Source organism: Lathamus discolor, chromosome 5, assembly GCF_037157495.1.
Source record: "Lathamus discolor isolate bLatDis1 chromosome 5, bLatDis1.hap1, whole genome shotgun sequence".
Classification (NCBI taxonomy): Eukaryota; Metazoa; Chordata; class Aves; order Psittaciformes; family Psittacidae; genus Lathamus; species Lathamus discolor.
In genome coordinates, this window is record NC_088888.1 from 116,848,425 (window position 1) to 116,870,201 (window position 21,777).

General features: G+C 42.5%; 1 protein-coding gene across 1 annotated transcript in view; it reads right to left on the reverse strand.

Moving 5' to 3' along the window:
* Positions 1-2,047: 2,047 nt before the first annotated feature.
* Positions 2,048-21,777, reverse strand: part of PCSK2 (proprotein convertase subtilisin/kexin type 2) — a 109,388-nt gene continuing 89,658 nt past the window's right edge. Inside the window, exons 9-12 of the mRNA XM_065682298.1 lie at positions 14,339-14,554; positions 12,903-13,003; positions 10,122-10,349; positions 2,048-5,472 (exon numbers count right to left, since the gene is read on the reverse strand). Coding sequence (XP_065538370.1) covers positions 4,986-5,472; positions 10,122-10,349; positions 12,903-13,003; positions 14,339-14,554 — 1,032 coding nt within the window. The 3' untranslated portion in view covers positions 2,048-4,985. The remainder of the gene's footprint in view (positions 5,473-10,121; positions 10,350-12,902; positions 13,004-14,338; positions 14,555-21,777) is intronic.

The window sequence follows — 21,777 nt, forward strand, 5'->3', positions numbered from 1 at the left end:
CCACGGGATCTTGTTGGAGCCCAATGGAACTCCTTGGGCTTGCTGGAACAAGCAATGCCTTCCCACATCCCTGGGGAAGCAAAAAGCGATGCTTCTGCACTGGCCTCTTGCAGCTTCCAGACACCTTCACCTCAGGGAAGTTAAAAACAAGGAAAACAGGTCACTTGTGTAACTACTGAGCACTGCTTAAAGCACCGATGCAGTATTCAGGCCTTGGCTTGACTTCAGGCACACGAATATTCCCACTGAAGCGAGGTACAGACTGAAGTGCTTTGGTAGGTTCCTTCTCACATCCCAATTCTCAGTTTTAGCCTTTTCCTTCCAGCTGATAACTCCCATCAGCTGTGGCGGAAGCAGCTAAACACAGTTTGAGCTGACGTGCTTGAGCTTCAGGATTGCCTTCTGATGTCTCCCAAGACTTTCCTTCAATACCGTGTTGGGTTTTTCCAATAGTGAGTTCCAATGCAGGTGTAGCATCCGTACTGTGACTGTTATGTCTGCTTAACGTGGCACCTTCTCTGAACCAGGGAGCCCACACAGCCACGTTTATTCAGGATCTTTTGCTGACGCTGTTCTGTTTAAATGCTGTGGGAGCTGACATCAGACGTGGCTGTGCTGCTTTTCAGTTTAATTTATTAACAGCGTAAATAACCGCGCAGAAGGAATTTATCAACCCATATGCACGCTGCAATCTGTGAGCTGCTCAGAACTGCTGGTGAAAGCAGGTTTTGACTACTGCAAGGGGGAAATAAAGCCAACTGCAGCAAGCAGAAGGCTGTTTAATAGCTCTGTCACAAATCAAGGTGTAAACAGATTAAAGTGGTACCTAGACAGAACTGGGTATATCCCCCACATCTGATTTCACTACAATACAGAGAACTTAATGGTCATAGTAATGAAAAACTGTAGTTAATGGCAAGGCAGCAACACTTCAGGAGACCCTGGGTTCGGTGTCTTATGTGTGAATATCCCCCTCCTATCTTCATCTGGCTTGAGCTGTGGCTCTTTGCTGCTGAATGGGTTTCTGATGCTTGTAAACCTTGTCAGCAGTACAAAAACTGCTCTCAAACTGGGGCTGGTGGCACAGGTTAGTGAAGGCATCACATACTGCATCACATAGGAAGCAACCTGAGATGCAAGGCTTGAACCAAGCTGGTGCTTAGCTGCACCGTGGACACCAATATCAGAAGTCTAAGAAGAACTAAGGCCTGAATTCTGCTACAATCACTGACCTGCTTTCCACAAACACAGACGGTGCCCAGTAAGGCTGCAGATGATGGGCTTCTTTCTGTGAATCTATATTTATACAGCAACCCACTAGTATTGTTCATAAGGACAATGCTGGAAGGTACAGTAAATCTCATGATTTATGGGCTAACCTCTCCTTAAAACATACAGTATCAAATGCAGATTGTCAATGAAGTGTTTAAATGCTAAAGTTTAAATGCTGAAGTGTTACGGTATTTGTGAGCATCCATTCAGCAGAGCCTGGGATGAGCCCTGGGTTACTACAGGCACCTTTTCTCCCCTGTGGTAATCAGAACTAGATCAGGAGGTTCCCTGCTATCGTCTACTGATGCAGATGGGGTAAGAAATGACAAAATTGAACATAAACTGTGCTGTGGGAACATGTGAGCTAAAAAGTACCCACAGGTGTGGGTGGGAAGTAGGGAGGAAGAGTGACACAAGGGCTTTGTGGATCAAAGTGCTCCAAACAGCAGAGATAATAAAACTGATGTGGCATTTCCAGAGCTGCTCTCAGAGCCAGCGGGTTTGACCCATAGAAGTAATGCCCAAGGCTCTTCCTAGCCTGCGGCCTCAATCTTCCGTGTCCCACTGTATCACAGAGTTAACATAATGCCTGTCACAGTTCATCTGTTGCTGGCAACTCTTTTAGAGGGCTGTGTTTATTATCCTTGGATCCAGCATATACAGGGTACAAATTCCTTTATCAGTGTAAAAAGCAGAGGAGTAGGAAGTCATCCCCCTCACAGCAGAGTGCTTCCTCCCGTGCACCTCCGGATAGGCAATGATGATTGATAGGACCTGCCAGTTTACAACAGCTCTTTATTTTCCTCATATTATAAAACATCATCACAGGGCTTTAGTTAAACAGTGTTCACCTGTTTCAAATCATGAGCTTCATTTTCCCCTTTATTATAAATACTAACAAATTAACTTTATTTTCCATCAGCAATACCATAAAAACTTAATCTGACTGGACATATTTTTCAGCAATCCCCTGCAGCAAAAAATCCCAAAGAATTTGAAGTAGATGTCTGTATTGTATATACACTTAGTTTTATATATACTTATATCAAAACTCACCATTTCTGTATATCACTCATTATCGTGATCTTTCACGTAATATATTATGTCAGCATTATGAAAATATGAACAACCATCTAGCTATTTTGCTGTTTTGCAAGATATTTAATGATTGAACAGAAAACTGCAGAATTACATAAATGCAATGGAAAGTCACATACATGTTCATTTAAGATTTCCACATAAGACTTTTCTTATTCCAAAACTTTTCCCACATTTTAGAAGTCCTTCAAAAGCTTCCAGTTACCTCTTTCTTGGAACACATACACACAAGAAGTTATAATGTGTATGTATCATACATTACATACCGTATGTAATTCTATATATATTTATAAGCAAATATATGTAACATACTCTGAATATACATATTGTATGTAATATATATAGAGAGATACCACAGATGCGTCGTATGTATTTAGGCATACAGGTGTATGCATAAATATATATATGCTAAGTTTTTCCCTCTGATATGTATACGCTGCTCTTTCTGAGATCTGGGTGCCTTCCACAGAAACCTGCTACCGTCAGTGTGATCCATTCACTCCCAAAGACACCAGCAAACCTGTTCCCAAGCCATTTAACTTCAGTGTGCTTTGGCACATGCCTCGTGAACTCCAGTTTGTGATTTAAGATGGCCCCATCTTGTCCTTGTCACTAAGCTAAACACAGTTGGCACTATATAATGTACTGGAAGAAATAACCAAGAGCACTTAAAAAATGAAAACCACACGGGGCCTGATTCTTCTCTGACTCCTGTTGTATCCCAGTGCACCCCAACTGTACAAAGGGACGGCTGCGTGCCATGAGGAACCTGTGAGTAGTGCTGGGCTGCTTGTCTTAGCTTTAGAGTGTAATTCACATAGACTCTGAGTAGGTTAAGTTTTTATTTTGCACTTGGATTTGTCAAGGAAAGAACAGGCCTCTTACGGAAAGATAAAAGATGGATATTGACTAGAAGTAACAGCATGAATTAGACACTTCTAAGTGAAACATGTCCACCAGAACCTTTGGGTTACGTTTTTAATCTGTTAGATAGATATTTACTTACTAAATGTGTTTTTACTACTATGCCCCTGATCCACCAGGACAACTCTTATTAAAACATTTTAGATCAATACTCTGCATATTAAAAATACATAATAAAATTCTGAAACTAGTCACTGCTAAAAAGCAGCTCTTGAATCCTGCAAAGACCCGAGGCTCCTGCTTAAAATTAGCATTGGGGTAGGTCCACTGATGTCCTTCACTGTGAATGCGTGCCCAAATATGTGCAGAATCAAGAACCTTTATTATTCCAAGGTTAAAATTGGGATCTCACACCTGAGAACGCGTACTGGTTGCTACCATGAGTAACTCCCCACCAAAGAGGATGTTACTTCTTGTGATAATAGCCAGAGCAGACTCTGAGGGCAAGAGAGACTGACTTTACACATGTACGGAAAGTGAAGGTGGAACTACTCTTGAAACTGCGAAAAGCAATGATTACCAACAAATCTTCCCAAACACACTACCTTTGCCAAGAAAGCCAACTTTGCATTACACATTAATAACTTAGGCATATTCTTCTCCTTAAATATATTTGTGTAACATAAAAATAACAGATCTCTATTTTTAAAAATGAAATCTGATTAAAAAATTGCTTTGGGACTGAAACTGTGTCCTTTAAATTTCTCCCCCAGCAATTTACTGACAGCCAGGTTGTAAACCCCAGAAAACAGGGGTCTATGGTTGGAAATGCTGACACAGCCTCAGCTTGTGCTGCTGTCGTACATCTCGGTACAGAGACGAGCAGATGCACTTCTGCACACAGGCTGCCAGAAATCCTACAGCTCATTCATTCCTTATGTGCTCGTTCTGCTGTAAGACGGTAAGTTGATTTAAATTGCCAAAATTAAAACAAAACAAAACTGAAACTTGTGCTTTTAGAATGCCCTGACCCTGTTTGTAAAGCACTTCCCCACATCGCCTGGCTTTGGCATTGCTTTGCCTTCCTTATTGCACGCCTGTTGACCCATTCTGTGACCAAAGTGTTTGTGTGTATACAGTTGTGTAAGCATATATATTAAAAGAAAACTCTCAAAAGTACTGGATTTCTGCAAATTGGATTGGTAAATTTTCTTTATCTCTGGATTATTTCTTTTTGTAGGGTCTAGTGCTACTTTGGTTGAACCCAGTGGGGAATGTCCCACTGAAGTCAATGGTGCCGAAGGAGCTGTTAGACGTTCAAAGACCTCTCCAGCCACCCTCTTTGCAATTCCCTCTCTCACAATAATTTTAAGAAATGTGCCCATTATCACCAACTGCCAATGTTAAAATTCACTCTTTTTTTTTTTTCCTTTTTAATACAAACAACATTTAACCACAAAAATATGAAGGGAAAAGCCATCAACTTTTTTGCAGGCTATTACCTATTTGTATGACACAAAGAAAAATAATTTACAGTCACAAACTGTACACAGTATTCGGTGGGGGACAGTACATTTGTGGTTTAGAGTAAAAAAAGGATTGCTTCAGTAATTAAAATAATCATTGACGAGAAAGTGTGATAATTTGGCTACAGAGACGATCATTGTAATATGTCTAACACAGAGGTTTGGATAGTAGAAAGCGGAGTAGAGGGATCTGGGGAAGGAAAGACAACATCATGCAGAACAGCACTAGTTCTTGCTCAGTATACTCTTCAGGCTTCTCTCTACTGCTTCATCTAATTCTTCTTCCAGCTCTTCCTTCTTGGACATGGCCAGTTTGGACTGATAATCTTTTACTATTTGGTCTATATATGGCGCGCTTTGAGTCCCATGCAGCATCAGTGTCCACTCCTTCAGCACGCCCCGCTGCGGCTGACTGCCAACAAACCCAATCTCTAGAGCCCAGGTGCCTCGGGGGTCTTCTCCCCACGTGTGTGTGGTCATGAAAGGCCATTTGTCAAAACCCACCTTGGAGTCATCATCCCTGGGGCGCCGGCTCAGCAAAATGGACTTTGTTCCCATCGGTGAGGTCATGTTGATGTTGAGGTCTCCTCGCCTAGTGGAATTTACTGTTATAACTGCTTGGACGTGTTCCAGGTATCGGACAAAGTTTTCCTTCCCCTCACAAGCATCAGTTGTAAGTGTGAGGACCAGCTTGCCACTTGGTGGGATCTTTCTGCAGGTCAAAAGATAATTAAGTGCATTAAAAGGATATACAGAGTACGACGTGGGTCATGCTAAAACTACTGGGTTTTGGTGCCTCACAGAAAAACCCGTACTATTTTCCCTATTAATGCATGGAAGAGTAAGGAAATAGCTGCAAACTTAGCCAAGAAAAGAACATTCTTTTTAGAAAATGGTATCAAAACTTGATCTGAAAATACATTATGAAATGTGCACCCACAAAGAGAGAAAGAATACAGTTAAGAAGGACATACCACTCTTTAAGAAATAGTAACATATATTCAGTAGTTGCCTTTACTTATCACTACTATATTGGTTAACTGCACAATAATGTGTATATTCGGTAAAAGAACCAGGAGCAGTCAGTCATGTCAGATAGTCACCTTAAAAAGACAGCAGCAAGCAAAAGACAGAGGCCAGTGGCACAGAACTTCAGCACAGATGCATAAAAGCCTACATCCTTACTCTAATATGGGATCCTCATCTGAAAACTGTTTTTCATAAAAACTGCTATCGTTGCCATGCTCCTGTACAGGAGGAGCACACACACTGTAGAAAGAAGTCACACTTGTTTACTGAGCTGACAAAGTGCTGCACCTAAAGTCACAAGTATATTGGTTATTATAACTCGGCCCTCAGGAAGGCAAACACACAATTAACTGAATGACATCTGTTCCAAGTGTAACCAGAAAGCTAGACCTGCAGATGGAGCACAGGCTCAGTCCTGCTGCATTTATTCTGGGAGGACTCTCATCAAACAGAAAGCAGATCCCTGTTACCAGCACAGGGCTCCTTGCTGGAGACAGTCAGACACCTGAGGACACAACACCTGGAAGTGGCGCACAAGAGAAGACAAACCACTTCGTGCTGGGCTGTGCTGTCACAGCTGTCAATGGTCTTACCAACATCTGTCAATGGGATGAATTACAGACAACAGGGTGCAGTATTACACTGGTCAGTTTGGCTCTCTTCGTGCTGGGCACCCACAGTGTTTGCTCCCCATATGGCTGAGGAAACACCTGAGGCATCCAAAGTTTCCACATATCGTTTCCAAAGTGTGCCTCTAAGGAAGAGGCAAGAGCGTGCTGGGTTTGAGAAAGGCACATCCACACCTTCCCAGCTCTTGCAAAGGAGGTCGGTAGCCACTGTGTGCTGGGCAGTTCTGCCTGGGCTCTCAGCACCAGCCCAAAGGTGCCAAGTGCCTGCTAAACCCCACAGGGTCAGGATGTAACTGGCAAATACCAGTTGCCTCAGAAACTGGCTGGCAAAATACACTGCAAGCGTAAACAGAATACTCTGTGTCTTCACCATCAGCCTGCTGTGAGCAGGGTGACACTTTCCTCTGTCTAAATGAAGTACTTTAAAGACAAGAATTACTACAATCATTAAAAAAGGGAGTAAGTCATGAAGTACCCCAGTCAGCTTGTCATTACTTCTTCTAGTGGCTTCTCCCTGAGCTAGCTTTTGCAGTAAAACAGAGGGTCCCTTTTAAAGGGCGTTGACCATACTGTGGTAATTAATACTTTCTTTTCAAATTAATGAGTACCAGCCTTTCCCTTTGCTAATGAACTACTGTGGCCTTCAGACACCAATCAAAGCATTTCCTTCAAGCCTAGCTTCCAGGAATTCTACTCTTGAGATGAGCTCCAGGTATTAGAATTTCCTACATCACTAATTGGCTCAGGCCAGTGTCTGCCCCCCTTTCATAAGAGTACTGCCTTCTTGGGAGTACTTCCAGAGTAAAACGACATTCAGGTCCTCAAGGCATTTAAACACTTACCTTAAACTGTTGTTTAACGTAAGCTTGTGCGGTTCTGAATCTTACCGAATGCCCTGGAGCAGAAGCTGGTATAACATAAATATTGTATGGCTAAAATATTTGAACATATAATTACAATACCCTTGAGATTTATTTTGTGTGCCAAAGCACAAGGAAATGCACTATAACGCAACCAGAGGTGAAGAATCATAATCTCACAGCTGCCACACACTTGTAATTTCTCTGCATGGGAAGCATCACCCTCAAATCAATCTGAATTCACATTGTCTCACAGCCCTCACATACTAGACAATACTTTGTCAAACAGTTGTGCTTGTGCTCCACATCTCCTTCATAGGAGGGATGACATCACATGAGGGAGGACACCACAGTGTGACTCCCTTCTACCTATCAACACCAAATGCCAAAGAAATGTGAGCAGTACTACCATTCCACCTGCTTTGCAGACAGCCTGACAACCGCAGACAGCTTTTCTCTCTGCCTTCCAAAGTGCTGCAATGCAAAAGTTATCTCAGCTCTCTAGAACACATGAGAATAGACTTGCTCTGTTTCTTCCTTTCCTATTAACTAGCATCCAACACTCTTTGCTTTACTAGACTAATTACTGCAGCCCAGGTAACTTTCCCAAAAATCCCAAATGAACCAGCGGTGGTAGAAAAAGTCTAACTTGAAAGGAGCAGAAGAGGACATGGGTTTTCTACGCCCTCACAGTGTGCTGCTGCCCAATTGATATATATACATAAAGAATACATTCATTTTACATGATGTGTAGTACCCAGTTAGGGAGGAGTGGGGGAGCTAACAGCTCTCAAGAAGCACACTCCCATGCTGCTGTTCCTCAGCTAATGGACTAGGATGTCCTAAATCATCTTTGTATCTCCAGACAGATTTAGACTTGTCCATTTTATTTCTTTTTGCTGACCAAACAAAAATCCCTTTACAGGGACAGTTCCTGTTACTTACAAATGTTTCTCCAGGCAGCAGAGAAGTGCTGCACTTCAAATACTGACTGCTTTCAGCCCACTGTACATTCTAGGCTGTCAATTCTTTTCTGTCCTGTTTCTGCTAATTGACAATGCCGCTCTGGTACTTACCCCTGTATCAACTACTCACCTCTACCTAAATATGCACTGAGTATGAATTTTATATACACAAGCATCTATACTTGTATAAACATCTATAGGATACATAGAGAAAATGTAAGGCCAAAGTAGAAAAATAACCCAATTATCCATGGCAGCAGTGCAGTGTAGTTTTCATTTCCAAGGAATCTCTGGAGATGCTGGGACTTCACTAGTTTATTGCAGGGTAATTAAGAAAATGTAGATGTTGCAATTCAAGATGCTTATCTCCTGTCAGTGACATTTTTCTTGGGGGATGTAAATATTACAGCAGTCCTATTAACATATAGATGTGTCAGGTAATTATAGGGGGGGACCTGTCCAGATCACAAACTGAGATTATATTGCAGTAGCGTTAGGAGGTTTAGGTAGTGACTGACTTTCCAAATCCGTGTGCTGTAAGCACAAAGCCTCTTCTGGGTGCTGTTCTCAAAAGAGACCAATACAAGGCAGAGTATTTCTCAGCTCTGGAGCTTGTTGGGCAATGACAGCAATAGGGAAGCTTGACTGCAGTTCTAGATCTCTGGGCTGGAGGAAATACATTATCACCTCTGCATTTCTATCTGCTCAACGGCAGAAATGGGACACAAAAACAAAGGCAGAAGGAGACAATACTACTTGCCCAACTCCAGCTCAGTCTGTTGCCAGAATACCTCTACCACATTCTCTGAAGCATGGAGCCAAGCCTAGAAAAAAACTTTTTTTCTCTTCCTCTTGGATGACCCCCATGCATCTAAGATAAATGAGATTATTTGTCTGCAATTAAATTATGAACAAACTAAATATAGCTCAAAATTAGCTTCAGCACTCTCTTATTTGTTTCCTACCTGTGAGCACACATAGCCCAGAAAAATTAAAACTCAGATCTCAGCTGTATAACCTTGGATCCTGCCAATACAAACCCACCTGGAAGGTTGGGAACAAACTTACTCTTTACCTGGCTGAGCTATGTGGCAGGGTGGCAATCTGGTCTGCTTTCTTTTTCCAAGAGAATAATGATGCCTTCAAAAATAGCACTGAAAAGTCAAATTTCAAATGGTATAGACGTGAATTGGCCATTATTAGGTTAGTATTTCAAATAATTAAAACTGAACTATAGCTGTTGCAGTCAATTAGTATTAATTCATTCACTTGTTGACTCATACACTTTAGCATATGAAAGTAAATAAGGAAATAATTTGACTACCTAGCCAGCAATTAGAGATTTGAAGAACATCATAAACCAAACACAATTAAATGCAGTAGTGTTCAGATTGAATCACTGGTACCTGTAGATGATTGTTTCAGCCTTCTGGAGATAAAACTGTCTGCTGGAATATATCACAAGGAGATATGACCTGGCTGACAGATATTCCATGTGGCAACAGCTTATGTAATTTACAGTACCAGCCTCCCGGATTTTCACTTGTGCACAGGCGCTTCATTCACAGAAACTTTGTCACAAACATACCTGTAAGTACCCAGAAGAAATGGATGTTTCTGCTAACACTGCTGGCACTAGCAGTGATCATACAGCTGAGCTATAGAATGCACACCTCCAGCAACCCAGGAACTGAAAGATCATGTAGTTTATTTTATCAATAGCTGGAATAGTTGAATGTTTCTGGTAATAGGCTCTCTTACAATAATAATTCCATTATGTTTCTTTGACTACCCGTGTCTTTGTCAATATATTTGCATGCTTATGGCCTCCTAAAAGCCTGGAAAAGGCTGAACACATATACTAGACTATTCACTTACTCAGGTTCCTGTATTGACCCTCCAACACAATGGAATCTCTCTGGAACAGTCTTCCAGTCTTTCGCCATCTTAACCATTGCTCCTGCATCTAGGACACCATAGCCAAACAAATGGTTGAATTCCAGCCCAACACCATTTCTGCGCCATTGATGAACCTCATCATGAAGCTGGTTCCTCTTGGAGGTGAGCACTGTCAGATGCTGCATATCCCTCCAGGTAAGATCCAAGCTGTGGAAGAGCACCATGGAAAACAAACAGTACAGTATTTCCAAGCAGATATTAAAGAAATTAAAGTAAGACTGTGTTTGAGTAAGCCTTTTGGTGAAATTTGTTTCTATGCATCACACAGGAATTGTATCCATACACATATCGATAACAAAGCTCCTGTTGATTTCAGTGGGAACAGGAATAGGTTTTAATTTTATAGTGCTTCCCCAAAATATAGTCCCCAAAATTGCAAAATAATTTCTGATTGTCTCCCAGGAAACAACTGCTTTTAACTACACATAGATCCACCATGCAATCTTTAAGCAAATAAAAGGAGTAGGATATTCTACCAGATCCTGAGAATACAAAAAGAGGAAGATGATGACAAAGTTTCACCTTGCCTTCCTCTTACATCTTGCCCTCTTTTCCTTGCCTGCTCCTCCTGCTTTTCCCACAGACCTCTGAGACTCACCCAGAATGAGTAATTTCAGTATTCTGCGAATATGGGCACATGGTCTGCGGCTGACTGCAGATTTGCATTATAAGGTATGGCAGAGGTTTGTCACCCACGATATACTAGCGTAGATGGATGCAGCCAAGTAACATTTGTCTAGATTCGATGATCGTCTTTCATCATCAGCTCTTGTCTTCCTAGATTTGCAGTGATTACGATGACAGGAAGGGCACTTATAAGTTATTATTCTGGAAGCTTTAGAACTGACATTCTAATTCTACATAACTAAAGCTATTCCAGTTGTTTTATGATGAACTCTTTCAACATTACAATATGTCTGATTCAAGCCATCAACCTAAAAGGATCCGCTTTTCAGCTTTCTGTGCCCCAAGTAATAAGCATGTGTGCATGCTGAATGTACACCAGAATAGCCAATTACTGTCATTTCTCCAAGGTGACACAAGATAACTGAAAATCAGATATCACGTACATCATTCTTACTAAAATCTTTTAAGAGCTGCTACGGATCTTGGAGCTGTACATTTCCATCTTTCCATCTCACAGATTGGTCTGGTTTTAGGGACATGTCAGACATACACTGTACAAGAACTGACAGGCAGATTGCAGGAAGAGGACTCTGCATCAGAGATTGTTAGCTGTTCCTGTGAAGGCCAGTGGAGCTCGTCCAGGGTATTTCTACACAATACAATTTAACAGAGCCAGCCTGGAAGGAGATAGGAGACACTGACAGTTCTTTCTCTCCCGTGACTCCTCAGCAAAAGCTAGAAACTCAATTGCAAACCAGGGGTATTAGTCTAATTTCAAGTCACGATAGTTTGCAAGAGTAATACCTGTCTCCATGGACAGCCTGGATGAATGATAATCATTACTGAGATATTACGATTGTAGCCCAGGTTAAATATGCAGTGATGAGAAAATTCATTAAACCTTTATATTTTTATGGCCATATTAATTTATTACATGGTGGCTGTCCCACAGAATGGGATTGAAAGCACACGGAATGATTATCCAAAGTTAAACACTGGGCATGCATGTTTTATGCATATAAAATCTGAAAAATGATACTTGGCCAAAGTAATTCCCTGAGCACAACAATCATTGCTCTGCTAATGGTATAAACCTCTGGTATTTGCCTCCTCTGCCAAATCTTCATTCTTCTGCACTGCTGAAGAAAAGCATGTACATAGTGCTCCTTCATGCCTTGGTTACAGCAACTGAAGCTGTATAACTGAGCAAATGTTGCCTCTACTTGGTAAAATAGTGGAACATAAAGTAAAAAGATGGTATAGGTTACTGTAAGGAAAACTTATCTCAATCATTAGGGAAGAAGATAATGAAGGAAGATACATGAGAGGGCTCTAATGTTGTGAATGGCATGGAGATGGTAAATAGACAATGGTATTTATTCTTTAACATAAAAGAGCAATCATGTAGCACAGAAGCAAATCACCACCAGTGGGTTAAGGAAAAATCAAAGGAAACATTCCCCACCATCAAAAAATGTTACTGTAGAACTGACTGCCACTGGATGTCACAGGTGCCAAATACAGACAAGTTGAAAAGTGAGACAAATTAAAGGAAGACAAATCTGCCCATGGCTATTAAATAGGATAGGCTGACTGCTCTCTGTCCAAACCACTGACTGCCAAAGCTGCTGTTGAAAGATCACTCTTAATCCTCATTTGTTGTACTCTCCCCTAAGCATCTGTCATTGTAGACAGGATGTGGCAAAAGACGAAGTCCTGTTGATACCTTAGGTTTGCTCTTACGTTTTTGTAGGCTGGGCATTCTATACCGGATATGTGGAGAAGTTTAATAATCCCTCCCTCCAAACAGTGCTGGAGAAGACAAACCCCTGGGAAGCAGTGGATGGATGGAGAGGACGCAGAGAGAGCAAGACAGACAGACTGTATCTGCTCTGTGGCTTTGGCAAGGCTGTTGCTCCATCTGTAAGTTACCATCACTACTGTAGCAGACAGCTTGTTAGCTGCTCATTCTAGCCCCATGCCACAGCCAGCCAATTTCAATGATGAACAACATTAAACAAACCGCAGGCCCTCTCCTCTCTAGAGCTCACAAGGCATTTCTCAACAGCATACTTAGCCTCCAGGGCCAAGGCGAACACTCCGGCTGCTTCAGGGGCAGCTGCAGACGTTCCTGAGTGACGCAGGGTGCAGTTGCCATACAAATCTGTTGTAGCCTGCAATGATATCAGATGTAATTAATGAAAACAGCTAGTCCATTTTCCTTGCAGCTACAGACTCAGAAAAATACAGAAAGTGGCAGTTTGTGCCCTGGCTCTTCAGAGCAATTGTGTGCTCATGCCTAGGATCTCTTTTCTTCTTTAGAGTAGTGTGTAAATTTAAAACCACAATGACACATAGTTACAGAAAGTGTAAATATCATGATGTAGTAAACCAACATTCACTAACACTTAGAACTCATGAACTCATATAGATGGCATTTATTTCCTATAAACACAGTTTAACCAAAGGCCTTAAATTCCCTCGTGGTTGTCAGAAGTATTTGAAACTAGAATTGCGAACATTATCGGGCTTTCTAACATTTGTGCAACTCCAGAACCAACAGCAGTACCAGGCTGCTATCTTCTGATAGCAGAATTTTGATAGTGTCTGATAGTGACAAAATGACAAAGTGCAGATTTGCCACTAGAACAAACCAGAAGGAAATATCTTAGAAATACATTTTATGGGGATAATTACAAAGGTGCCACAGATCACCTTGGCTGACATCAACACAGAGCTGATATCAAGACAGAAACCACCATTTTTCCCTCTGCTGCTGCACATGGGCAGTGAGGATTACACAATGTGTCTTCGAGAGAGGGCCACGGAAAACGTAAAAAAGGTTTTGGCAAAAACTAACCTTGAGTTACTACACCTCAGTTTTCCACAGTGTGAATTAGACTATGTCCTGGCTAGTCTGAAGATGCTGAAGAGCAGTGATCAGTGATCAGTACGGTGGAAGAGAATCCCAATTACATTTGAGCAGAAACTGCATATTTTCCAGTTGTAGGTATGGATCTGAAGGGGACTTGAGTATGATGCTCCACACTGCTCAATGGGAGACTGAGTGTGATCTAAACCCCCGTATATCCTCTGTAGGTGACTGAATGTCTCTGCTCTCTACAGCTTGTAGTACAGATGCAATCTGGTTCATGACTGCTCTGCCAGTACAAGCAAGTATGATCTCAAATGTTGACACTTCATTTAGGTTTTTACAGAGGCCTTTTTGCACACCCTCCTCTGGGAAGAGAGCAACTGAACTTCCAAATCTGGTTTCTGATAAAGGAAAGCACCAACTCTATGAAGCACTAAGAGATGGAAGATCATTGCTGTTCTCAATTTTCATCCTGCATCTCCTCAGCTGACAGTTTTGGCACCATCATGTACTGCAGATGAGAAAACATCCATCTCAACAAAGAGCCATCTGCTGCTCCAAATCAGACAGAGTTGTAATAGGTTGTGGGAGTGCACAAAGACAGCAGCAACAGCACAATAATATCTGGACTCACCACGCCAGCCTCTGGATTTCTCTTCCTCCCATTACTAAAGGTGGAAGCTAAGGTTGAAGAGCAGCTTTCATCATACAGAGCTGTCCGTCCATCATTTATAGCAGAATTGATGGAGATTGTCCACATGCTTGATGCATAACCATCACAGTTACAGTCATCGTAGCTGCCCCCATCTCCGGAGGCCCAGACATAGATGCTTCCTTTGCCACCCCGGCCCTGTGAAAGGGGAAAATCAACCCTCTTGGGTTAAACTGCAAATAGGAGAGAGCAGCTACCTTAAACTGCACATCTAATTGTCAAGCTAGACACCTATAAAGGAGAAAACCAGTCCAAACAAAATATACATCAACCCTAAACAGAAATAACATGGACTTCTGCCGGTTATTAAATCCAGTTAACTGGCAGGCACAGCCAGTTCTGCAACCTTATGTACACAGAGCACTTCCATTTATCTCCTGTTTTGCTTGACGCCCCGAAGGCTCCTGTGCCAGATGCTGAGATGTATTATGGATTCATTAGCGTTTATGTCAAGGTCTAAGTGCTATGAGGAAAGCATTCTTTTAAAAGGGATATAGGTCATCTCACACGCTGGGTTTGTAAGATCCAATTAGGTCCAGGCAATGGCTAAAAAACTCTGTAAAACGGGCACCTTTTTATCTCAATAGATTTTTCTCCAAAGGTACCACTGACTCAGAGCTATTTATCTGACAAACCAGCTTCTACTACTAAGCAGAAAACAAAGTTATGAGACCATATAAATCATCTACAGAAAGATGGTCTACCAATTACACTGAAGAGGCGAGAGACTGAAGCTGAAGGGAAGCTATAAAGGCTTCGCACTAGTTAAAGGAAAGAAATCCATATCCTTTCACAACTTCCAGACAGACAAGGAGTAGGAAGGGATCAGCTCAGCTCCTTCTTCTCATCCCATACTAAGAAATGGGGGTTACCTGCAAGAGGGTTAGACCTGAGAACCCTGACACTCGGTCCGACTGAACCCAAAGCTCAGATCTCTCACTGATTCCAGAATAGCCACCATTTCTCTCTGTTCAGATCAGTGCACTCCAATATCTACTTCCAACAGCACCAGAAGGGTGCAAGGCCTCAGCTTAACATACTGTTCATATACATTGGGCAGAAGTTAAAAAGATCTCCTCTAGCCTCTTCATTGTCCAGAATAAAATGGAAGTCAGAGATTATACAAACCTAGTAACCTGCAACGGTATTCTAACAGGGAACCTTTTTTGTCCGGAATGTAAATCAAATCCAAGCTCCCAGCAGTAGCTTCTATTTTTCATCATACCCCACTGAACAGAGCAACCTCATTATTTCAAGCATGTTAGTGAGTTGCATTATAATCCATTGAACTGCACAGCAGGTTTGCTGCCCCTGGGGTATATAACATCTCAGGACATAGTTTTTCATAATAAAGATGATGACTATGAAAAAGCTTACTGAAATCAGTCTGAGAACTCCCACAAAGATTTGAAATCAATCAGCTGAGTTTTAAGGGAGGAGGATACTGCTGCAAAAATAATTCTAAGAACAAAATAATTCCAGAAAATTATTAATATATATATATACCCATAAAAAAAAATCAGCATAACAAGAACTGTGATGTCTTTTTTCCCTGTGACATTTTCCATATTCCACCTTGTGTTCTGACTGCTATGGGGCCCAAACCTGGGCCTTGATCTCACTTCAGAGGCTACATCCCAAGCGTGCCACCACAGCCACATCACCCCACCTTGCCACCATCTGCCTCCTTTGGACAACCTCTGTGGCAGCTCAAGCACATCTCTCTCTGCCCCAAAAACACAGGCTGCTGCCCAACACAGACAGCAGACGGCTGCTGGTGCCAGGGATAGGATGTTTGGCACGTGTGGACCCATTCTTAAACAGCCCTTCCCTTCCAGCTATTTTAAAGGGAGGGGAAACACTTCTTTTCATGTGAAAAAAATCACAGAAGTAGCTTGGTGCCTGAAAGTTAGACTACACAGTGCTCAGCATAGAGAGACAGCCTGAGCCCTGCTTGGCACATTGTTCCATGCTGCCAAAACGGGGTATTGCTGCAAAGTGTTTCAGTCCACAGGCAGGAATTGTGGCAGACCGGTGCAAAACAAGTGTAACAGATTGCTGGTGGAGAGCAGGATAATTCGCACAGGAACCAGAATTCCGGCTGGAGTTCATGAGTGGAACTGGCCCGCTGAGTGCTGCTGGGGATGGGTTTTATGCATGCAATTACTGTAACGCAAGAATGGCCTCAGGATATAACTTCTATGAGAGTCTTAGTGTCAAAATCCATAATTCAGCTCTTAATACTCTACTTTCAACAGCCTTTTCTTCTTAGCCAAGGCTGGAAAGAGGAGCAAACACTGCTGAAATAAACTGATAGTAGCCCAAGTGTGTTATTTGCAAATATGCTTAGGACTTGCTGCTTACATTTCCTACAGCCAGACCTGCAACAGTGGGATAGTTTGTACAAGCAAACTGTTTGATGCCAATCCTCAGGCAGCATTTCATTTACCAAGCAGAAATACATGGCTTCAGAGGAAGTGAATTTTCAATTCTCTTAATGGTAATAGTCTAAACCAGAAAAATCCCAGTTGGGTCAACTAAGTGTCGTATTTAAAGCAAACGGAAAGCTCCTATTTGCATATATGAGCCTAAAAATGTCAGTTGCTCAACTTAGGCTACTGTAAATTCAGGCCAAAAAGAGGACTGGAGAAGTTGCTAGTAATACAGACTATAAACACCAGAGGGAGCCTGAGGGAAGATTCAGGAAGAAGGGAGACCTGCAAGATAATAAAGTACATTTTAAAGAGTATCTTTGCTCCAGAACCCTGTTGAAACCTGCTCATTTTCCTCAGAAGCAATGCACAGAGTTGCACCCACACTTCTGAGGCACTGTATCTCCCTCAGAGCTGAAAATGGATCTTCTTATGGAATCCCAGACTGGTTTGGGTTGGAAGGGACTTAAAGCTCATCCAGTTCCAATCCCTCTGCCATAAGCAGGGACACCGTCCACCAGAGCAGGTTGCTCCAAGCCCCTGTGTCCAACCTGGCCTTGAACACTGCCAGGGATGGGGCAGCCACAGCTTCTGTGGGCACCCTGTGCCAGCGCCTCAGCACCCTCACAGGGAAGAGCTTCTGCCTAATGTCTAGTCTAAATCTCCCCTCTTCCAGTTTAAAGCCATTCCCCCTTGTCCCTGTCAGTACCTGCCCTTGTAAGAAGTCCCTCTCCAGATTTCTTATAGGCAAGTAGTACATTTTAGTACCAGCTGCATTTAGTACTAGCCAAGAGAGGCTCACCTCTCATTTCAGGCTAAATCAGAATTAAATCTTGGGCAAGGCTATATGCTTAGAACATCACAGACAGCTACTGAGAAGCTCTCTTAGTGGAAACAGCAGGTTTTCTATTTCCAGTGTCCTTCGTGGGATGCTGTGCTACCAGCAAAAAATATCCCTGAGGAGTTTTCTTGTTCCTTTTCTTATGTTCTAAAAAGCATAATCCTAGAGAAACTTCTTTACTCAACTACCTTGGAAAAGCGGACTGCAACTTAATTCTCTGTGTAACTTCAGGCATATCTTGAACTCTTCATTTTCTTTCTTATTCTGTTCATTCGTCATGCTTGCTCGCTAGTTCCTAAGTCAGTGTCTCTCAAAGTTCTGATTGCTGGATCACACTTTCCAGATAAATATGTGTGGTATTTGACAAATAAATCCCCCCCCCCCCCGCTTCCCTGGCTTTTCCCATAAGGTTGGCAAGTGCCAGTGTGAGTAACAGCTGGGCCTCTACCATGGCACAGCCTCTGCAATGACTCCTCTGGTTTACCCACTCCTGCCTGGCCATTGGGGTTGCTGAAGATGGACAGAAGGAATGTAACAGTCTCTACATGCCCTTCGGCTTTGGCTTAATCCTTCAGCCATAGATCAGGACTAACAGTTTCTAACCAGTACAAGTTAAAAGCAAAGAGCAGGCTCCTCCCCCAGAAAACAACCAAGGTACCAAGGAACAACAGCATCAGGACACAGTGGGCAGATGGGCTCAGCATAAGAAATAAAAAGCAGCAGCACCTGACTCTGAGAAGGTATTCTTTTAGGCACAATGAAAAGGTATTTCAGGATAAGGACAGCCAAATGGTTTGCTGCTCTTCATGGACTGTCCCATTTCTAACGAAGGGAATGAAGATGGAGCGCAGAAAAACACAGGAAAAATTACAGAACTGAGAATTGCTTTCTGTATCTAACTCAAAGCACGTATGACTTTCTAAACACCTTGTTGTGTGACATACGATATAATTATGACTATTTTGTAATTCTTCCCTTTTAGAAAACAGAAGTATTTCAGCACCTTCTATATAATTCAACAGCAATTTATGTGCCTTCTATGGTAAGAGATAGGCTGGTTTTCCAGGGAAAGCAAAAAATTCTACAGCTTTTTCAAGCCTTTCCATGGGTCCTATTGATTTATGAATAGGACTCAGTTTCCATCCCCTATAAATTTCGACTGTGTTTTCCTCTGAAAAGAGCATTTATTTCTCTTCGGGACTGAATTACTTTAAAATCCTTACATGTGTTGTAATTAACCTCCTCATCCTTCAGTAATGATTGCTCGTTTTTCTCACAAAGTGCAGTCTGCAGCCCAGGCAGCCAACACGAACTCGCCCCCAGGCTGGGGCATGCCATGGCAAGGATAAGGAAGGACTGTGGAAGAGCTGTAGGGCCATTTGACTGCTGTAATGGCTTGGCAGGGAGCATTGAGCTGGGCTCTCAAGACGTCCTGGAGAACCACGGGGAGACATTGCTCTGCCTTAGTCTCCCCATCTCTCCTATGCATAAGCAGTTTGGCTCTGTGGGGTAAGCCAGTTGGAGACAGTGAGTCCTTGGCATCGCTGAACTGCTGCTCACCTTTTGCACTGCCAGGGCTTTCTGGAGCCTGCCTGCATGCTCCTGCATCCCTAACGTGGTGCCAACTGAAAGCCTATTGAACCCTTGGTCCTCCAGCTACCTTTGCATCTGCCAGGGCTGATTCACCCAGCAATCTGGTAGCCTGTGACTTCCTGGATCCCTGTGCTCCCTTCCTATATGGATTTCCTGGGGAGTGCTACAATCTAAAGCAGCTTCACCTATGGCTCTCGCAACACTGCAAAGGTTCCCAGCTTGTAGCATCAGCCCTGTGGGAAGCTAAAGCACAGGGCTGCTGAGTTGCGGCACAGAGATTAAGCAGAAACACTTCTGGGGGCAGAATGATACAGCAAAATCTATGCTTTCAGGCTACATTATTGTCTTGCCTTCTTAGAAAACAGTAATTTAGATGCCAACAAAGAAAATGCTTACATTTAGAGCTTCAAATACTGCCATGTTGGCCCAACCACTAATACAACAGCTTTCTGCTCTTTATACGACAGCCATTTGAAACTTCATGAAGGGTAGTAATTAACCCTGTCACAGACCCATGCAAAGTACAAACCTACAACAGCCAAGGTCCTCAGTTGACCAAGGCATCCCTGAGGAAGCCAGTATCACAACAGAAATCAGTGGCATTTGAGATCTGCCCATCCTGTCCTCAGAAGCACACATCCATCCCCTGAGGTGCGTCAGGAAAGCAGAGGGTCATGGACCTGGGTCAAAACCTGGGTCATGTACCCCGTCAAAGGCTGTGTACTCCATCACCAGGTCAGTAAAGCTGGTTATGATGTTTTAAAAAACCCTGAAAACATACCATCAGGTGAACAGGGTGACTTCAGGACTCTAAGCAGATACAACATACTTGCGTAGGGTTTTAATAAGGTTTGATTTTATCTTACATAAGAAAGACAAGGCACAGAATTATAATTCATATTGCAGACACAACTGCAATGTGATAGTAAAGGGCTCCCAAGTTATAAAGAAGCTTGAAAGGCTTCCTTAGAAAAGGAGTAATTAGATGGCTGCCGGATCATAAACTAATTTTGCTATCCTCACTTGGCTGTTGAGCAAATAAAACGATGCTAGAGGTATCTAACTGCATATGCTTTATTAATGTGCCATCTTCTGCATATTTCAAAGAACAGTAACACAATGTCTGCGGCCTTGGAGAGAGGCAAATGAGAAATATTTCCTTACACGTATAACACCACCCTTTCTTCTTTCATTGGTGAGCCCAATTACAGAGCTATGATGAGACTATAAATTCTTAATACTGCTCCCCTGGCAATTTGTACTTGTGCAGCATTTTCTTAGGTAGAACCATATTATAGAAGCAATAACATTTTCACCAGCACAAGCACAAATGGATCATGTCTGATATATTCTGGCTGAGCCAGCGAAGTCTCAAGAAATTAATTCAGTCCATGAGCAACTCCTCACAACTTATAAAAGACTACATCATAAAACAGCGATAGAGAGAGACCAGCTTAGCTTGATTACTTCTTTCTATTGCCTTAAATTCCAATAGCTGAATCTGGAAAGAACTGGACTCATGAAATGGCAAATAAGAAACATTTACAAGTTATTGCATTTAAGACAGGATACACCATAAAACATGGGCAGAATTTGCTCTTGAGCTAGTTGCCTTTTCCTGTTTAAGGTGACTGCTAATACAATTCTGGATGCAAGGTAGTAGAACAAAAGTCTCTATTTAAGAGAGTTGTGCTGTCACAGTAATCCCACTTACCATCCCTACCTCCCCCTCCAAGCTATCTAGCCCTCAAAATGGCAAGCACAGGTCAGACAAGGGATACGTAAATCACATAGCCTTGCTTTGTCCAGCCATCTATATAGAATCATAGAATCATAGAATAGTTAGGGTTGGAAAACTACTACATCATTCTTCCTTCATCTCAAATGTACGTGCCTCTCAATCAGATGATATAGCTAGCTATGCTCGACACTGCTAGGCTGCTTTTTCCGAAGTCTATTGTCCTGGTTTCTTGCTCTGCTTTGAATTTGAGTTTGTATTTCTGTATCTGCACTAAAATCCTTCCATAGCTCATCAAAGAAATACGTAATAGAATCAGCTAGGTTGGAAAAGGCCTTTAAGATCATCAAGTCCAGCTGTTACCCCAGGACTGCCAACTTCACCACTAAAACCATGTCACTGAGGGCCTCATCTACACGGTTTTTGAACGCTTCCAGAGACAGTGATTCCATCACTTCAGCCTGTTCCAATGCACAGCTACTCTTTCGGTGAAGAAATTTTTCCTAATATCCAATCTAAACCGCCCCTGGTGCAGCTTGAGGCTGTTTCCTCTTGTCCTACCACTTGCTCCTTGGGAGAAGAGACCGACACCCACCTCACTACAGCTTCATGTCAGGCAGTTGTAAAGAATGACAAGGGCTTCCTGAGCCTTCTCTTCTCCACACTAAGCACCCCCAGTCATATTAAACAACACTGGACCTAATACCAAGCCCTGGGGAATACTACTCGTGACCAGCTGCCAACTTAATGTGACACC